At 35.8% G+C, this 5,696-nt stretch overlaps 1 protein-coding gene across 1 annotated transcript; it reads left to right on the top strand.

The window, feature by feature from the left end:
* The first annotated feature begins 676 nt into the window (after positions 1–676).
* On the top strand, positions 677–5,272 carry LOC116413062 (uncharacterized). Its single transcript, XM_031909894.2, has 2 exons — positions 677–2,546; positions 2,683–5,272. Exons 1-2 carry the CDS (start codon positions 938–940, stop codon positions 5,232–5,234), a joined length of 4,161 nt encoding a protein of 1,386 aa, XP_031765754.2. The 5' UTR covers positions 677–937; the 3' UTR covers positions 5,235–5,272.
* Positions 5,273–5,696: the final 424 nt, after the last annotated feature.

Raw genomic sequence — 5,696 nt, 5'->3', positions numbered from 1 at the left:
GAATGGCAAACAAGCTGACGGCCCACCTGATGGAAAGTGGTAACCGTCGCCTATATACATGAGCAGTGCCATGGACATAACAGAGTATACTGTTTCGCCCATGATACCACCCATGCGTTGCCATTCCTGAGGACTCAGGTGTTATTCCTCTGTACCCTGTAAATTCACGCCATATCCCATGCTTATAAACGAAATTATTTATGCTTTCTAGAAAATACTGGAATTATTATTATATAATTTTATTGTATTTCCTTACATTTATCTACAAATAGAAAGAGAATAAAATTATTTCTGCTTTTTAGAAAATATTGTATATATTTTTATATCATTTTAATGTTTTCCCCTAACTATATTTTGGAGATCATACAAAAATGTCAAGGTTTTGTAATTTCCATATCATGATCAATGGCCAACAATACAATGATGAAATAATAAAATAAACACTCTTAATAACTTGTTCAGGCGTTTGACAGCAACAATTAGGGTTTTGTCACGCTGTACGTCCGTCTGTCACGTCCACACGTACGCCCAAATAGTCATTAGAGGTTAATTTTAGAGTATAAATAACATTTTTTGATTAGTGAAGACACATATCTCAAGCGAGTCCTGAAGAGGATACATCAAAGATGAAGATGTTTATGGTGTGTATAGTTTAACATACAGTGACATAAAGTGAAAAGTGAATATTTAAATAAAAGTGCTCCGTAAAGGACAAAGAAAATAAAAAAATATACATACATACATACATATCTGTCACGCCTGTCTCCCATTAGGGTAGGCAGAAACAATGGAACGCCAAATGCTACGATTAAAGTGCTCCGTAAAGGATAAAGAAAATAAAAAAAAAAATATCAGTTTAACTTGCCTTTAGTGATTCTAGGCATTTAGTGATACTAAACTTGTGCTCGCCAGTGAAAGTTGGGATTGTTTATTAATTATGAAATTTCTCTTTCAGTTGTTCTTGGCCATAGGCCTTGTGAGTACGGAGAAATTGGATCGAACGTATTTACCACCACCTGGTGCTAAGTTTTCTGGAGGAAGCCCAGGAGATATTCAGACGCCTTTAGAGTTCCCTAAAGATACTTATCCTACGACAACACGACCAGACGATCGGTTAACTCATACAGATGATTCCCAAATAGAAGTTGGAATAAACAGAGGATTACCACCAGTTTCTGAAGGACCAGGCCTGCCTACAGTTTATAGACCTCTTGCCCCAAGTTCTAAACCATCATATGATTTCCAAAATATTTATAAATTACCAACAACGACGACGTCATACGCTTTCTCTCAAACTACCACGCACCCTCCCGTAGAAGGCTTAGATAATACAGTTGGCCCATTCGGTCTCATAACTTCTGGGTTCCCAACAACCTATTTCCCTGATTTCTCAACTACTTCACCTGGTTTATTTACGGCACCTCATTTGGAACAGGGACAGGAAAATATTTCTGGATATCAACCATCTGGTAATATTCAACAACCTGGACAGGTACCTCCTTTTAAAGACGCTGTGTCTCCATCCATTACACCTGTTAGTCAATCCGCCATAGATCAGAATCGTCCTGGCTATTCCGTAGAACAGCGTAATCAATACCAACATGTACAACAACCAGTTTCAAATGTTCCCTCTGGATCTAAGATGCAAGTATCTGATTTCGTATCCCAGTTCCCCCAATCAGAAGGACAAAATGTAGGTCAATATCAAGGATTCCCGACAAGTGTTCAAACTGTAGATCAGCCTGGTCTTGTTACATCTAATGTCCCAACCTCTATATCGCCTGATATTACTGCCTCTTATGTTAATAATTTTGATCGCACACAAGGGCAAACATTTCCTGGCAAAAATGTTCCTCCACTGAATCTGACTCCTAACCAGCAGTCTGTAACAACTCAAAGTGATATGATTAGCCCTGGTTCACAATTTATTCAGCAACCAGGACAGCAGCAATACCAAGGTAATGCAGCAGGGAGGATTCCATCACAACAAGTTCTCTCCCAAACAGACACAAAATTTGGACAACCTGGCTTCGAAGATTCACAAAATGTTTATACACCATCTTCTACTATTTCTCCTGCTATTCAGGCATCAGATTTCCCCCGTACGCCTAATTTACAGACTTCAGCATTGCCTGATGAGAATATTTTAGCATCAACTCCAATTTATACAGATATTAATCGAGGAATTATTCCAAGTAGACCAGTAAATCGTCCTGAAAGACCACAAGCAGAATCAGATAGAAATGCTGTTATCCTTAATTATGAAAATACCATAACTCCTGAAGGAGAATTCGCATACAGTTTTGATACTTCCAATGGCATACATGCAGAAGAGAATGGAACATCAGTCGACGGTGTGAAAGCAAAAGGAGCATATTCATATATTGGTGACGATGGCAAACTATATAGTATTGTATACTCAGCAGATGAAAATGGTTTCCAACCTCGTGGAGATCATTTACCTACACCTCCACCAGTACCTGAAGCTATACAAAAGGTTATAGAACAAGCTATCAGAGATAAAGAAGCTGGTATATCTGATGATGGTAAACATTTGAACATTATAATTAGATATTTTAAGATTTAGATCAAAGTTACATAAATAAGTTAACAAATTTTAATAGGCGTAAAATTTTAGTTTATCTTAGAAAGCAACAATTTTAATATTTTAATTTCTTTCAGGTACTTACAATGACGATAAATATGGGCATAAGAAATATCAAGGTATTATGAGTGGTTACCGCCCTATAGGATCAAGCCAAGATGTTAATAAAGATAGGGATGTCACCAAATTACCTAAGAATCGTTACAATGATGACGGCGAGATAGTATCAGTTGGAAGTGAAGGAAAATACATTCCTAGTGAAGAAGAAAGTGGTGATGATTTAAAAGATACTACCGTAGGTAACAGACGTCGACCCGGTAGTATGATTTCTTCAAAACGTCCTGTTGGTCAATTATCGACTGAAAATGGTAATGAAGAAGATCAGGATCGTTATGAAGGTTTACCTAAAAATGAATATGATCGTCGTCGACCAATTAATAAAATTCCCGAAAGATATCCTGCAAATCGTATACCAGAAGATAGTAATAATGAGAATAATCAGGAATTTTATGATGATTTAAGAAGTGACAGTAAAAAGTATCCTATTGAAAATGTACCTACCAAACCTTTCTTCAAGAAACAACCCACTGATGTTAATACACCTACTTATGAAGAAGACTTTGCAGATAATGGAAAAGTATCCATTGGAAATATAAACTTTCAGCGTCCCTCTAATCAGTTTCCAGGTACTGATGTAGATGATGAAAAAGATAATTTCCAAAAATACAGTAGTCAGAGACGACCTACAACTAAAATCCCATCTAGCACATCAGATGACCGTATAAAAGTAAACAATGAATTGAAATATGTAAAACAAGGGAAGACCCAACCGATTGAAGCTGGAATAAGTAAGTCTCAAATACCTGATAAATTTTATCCAAATGCTGATAAGTATTCGTTAAGTCATCCAAAAGACGATACTGTAGAATATGAAGATCAAACAGAAGTTTCTGGTGATGCTGCTCAAAATTCAAATATTCCAATAGTACGTGGTCGTATACCTTCAGAAATATCAGGTAATAAATTCGTAGATTCCGATGATACTACTTATAAATCAGTATCACAGACTAGGAAACCATACACACAGAAAACAGTGACTACAACACCATTTACAACGAAGCGCCCAAGTTTCGTTGATAGATATAATCAAAATAGAGATAAGTCACAAACGCAGACTACACTTACACCTGAAACTGTATCCTATGATCAATTTGAAGAAAATCTTGCTACTGGATCTCCATATACTAGTCAAAGTGGAAAGCAATCAACATTTAAGCAACAACCTATTGCTGGAAACAAATTAACCAACTTACCTACAATTCAAAAAGAAAGTGGTTATCAGTATCTACCGCCACAAAAGAAATTTGAACAGGGTACATCTAAATTTCCATCAAAATCACAAGAAATATTACAATCTACAAAAATTCCTTCAAAATATTATGATAGTAAAGATAACGGAATAAATGCAAAACCCTTCACAACACCCAGTGTGACTCGTGATGAAACAGTAGATAATGATTACGAACATGTTCCGGAAGATGAACAATACGGAACATCCATTACAGCCAAGCCCAGCTATACACCTAATTTAAACCAAAACCAACCACCATTTACTCAACAGAAAGATTTAAATCAGTATAATGGTCCAGAATACAATGTACAACAAACTACACCTTCTCGATATGATAATGAAGATACTCAAAATAGATTTCCTGGACAAGTTAGTCCACAAACAGTTGCTTCACGCCGACCTTCATATCAAGAAACGAAGACAACTGGTAGACCTTACCAACAATTTAGACCTGGTTTAGAACATGAAAAATCACAAGATATTGAAAAACAGCCACTACCCGGCCAAGATAAAAATAAGTATTTTGATGAAAAATATCCAGATAGACCAAGTGGTTCTTTTGGATTGATTCCTTCAACTGCGTCAACGCCAGCTGAAGGTACATTTGTTACTACTGCCAAGACAGATGTTTATAGACCGGGGCAAGACTTTCAGGTAAATAATGAGGGAATTGGTAAGCGTCCTGGTACACAAGAATATGGTTACATGTCAACCACCAGAATGCCTTCACAATCACAGTCAATAGGAAATATCCCATCACAGTCACCTAAAAGCACATATCGACCAACTGTTTCTGAAACAGATGACTATTCTAGAACTCCAGGTTTTGAAACATCTCGGAAACCGGGGTCTAAAATACCTGGTAGACCTAGTACGTACTCTAAAGGACAACTTCCTAGTACTACGTATCGACCTCCTTTTACGTTGAGAGATGATACTGATCAAGAAAGCGTAATTGATGAATTTAGACCAGTTTCAAATAAATTCCAACCTAATCAAGGATTCGAGCGCACTACGACATATCGACCAAAGTATTCTGGTCAAGACAGAGCTGCAAGTACTCCAGGTTACCAAACTCCTGATGATAGAATGTCTACAGAATTTAAGCCAGGTTTTGGTAGATTTGATACTCCAACTACCTTCCCCGCAACACAGGAAGGGTTATCTACTACAACACCATACAGAGCTCAACCCACAACACAAAAGGTCATCGGCGAAGATTTCAGTGGCCCCAAACAACCTCAAAAGTTCGATCCGAAATATGGTTACTATTATTAATAGTCTCAATGGATATTATTTATTATAGTTTAATTTATTCTAGCAGCAAAGAAAATGTATAAAAATAAAATAGTGAAATTAAAAGTTTTTTTTTTTATTATTAAAAAGTTAATACCTCTATAATATATTGCACAGCGTCTTCTAGTACCAAACAGATGTTGTTCTATGGATACGAAATCTCTGATAGAGATATATAAATATTTATTTTTTGTAAATATATTATATATAATATTATACATTAAAGATATATAATATTATAATTAAAGATTTTTGCCTCATAAAAAAACTAACTTCAATTGTATATATGTCTATAGGCGACGGTTACCACTTTCCATCAGGTGGGCCTTTAGCTTGTTTGCTATTCTAAGTTGTATAAAAAAATAATTTACGTAAGTGGAAATAAAAATGTAATTATTTACATAATAAACAGATTTTCAATTAACATAGCTAAGATAATATCCC

The sequence above is a fragment of the Galleria mellonella genome, unplaced genomic scaffold, assembly GCF_026898425.1.
Source record: "Galleria mellonella isolate WM207_F2 unplaced genomic scaffold, CSIRO_AGI_GalMel_v1 utg63, whole genome shotgun sequence".
NCBI lineage: Eukaryota > Metazoa > Arthropoda > Insecta > Lepidoptera > Pyralidae > Galleria > Galleria mellonella.
The sequence above is the reverse complement of the archived record's forward strand: the minus strand, read 5'-3'. Positions and strand labels throughout refer to the sequence as shown.

Excerpts from the sequence above, each read along its gene's own strand:
- LOC116413062 (XM_031909894.2), top strand. The coding sequence starts at position 938 with ATGAAATTTCTCTTTCAGTTGTTCTTGGCCATAGGCCTTGTGAGTACG. Across the intron at positions 2,547-2,682 it reads AGCTGGTATATCTGATGATG|GTACTTACAATGACGATAAA; the intron begins GTAAACATTTGA and ends AATTTCTTTCAG.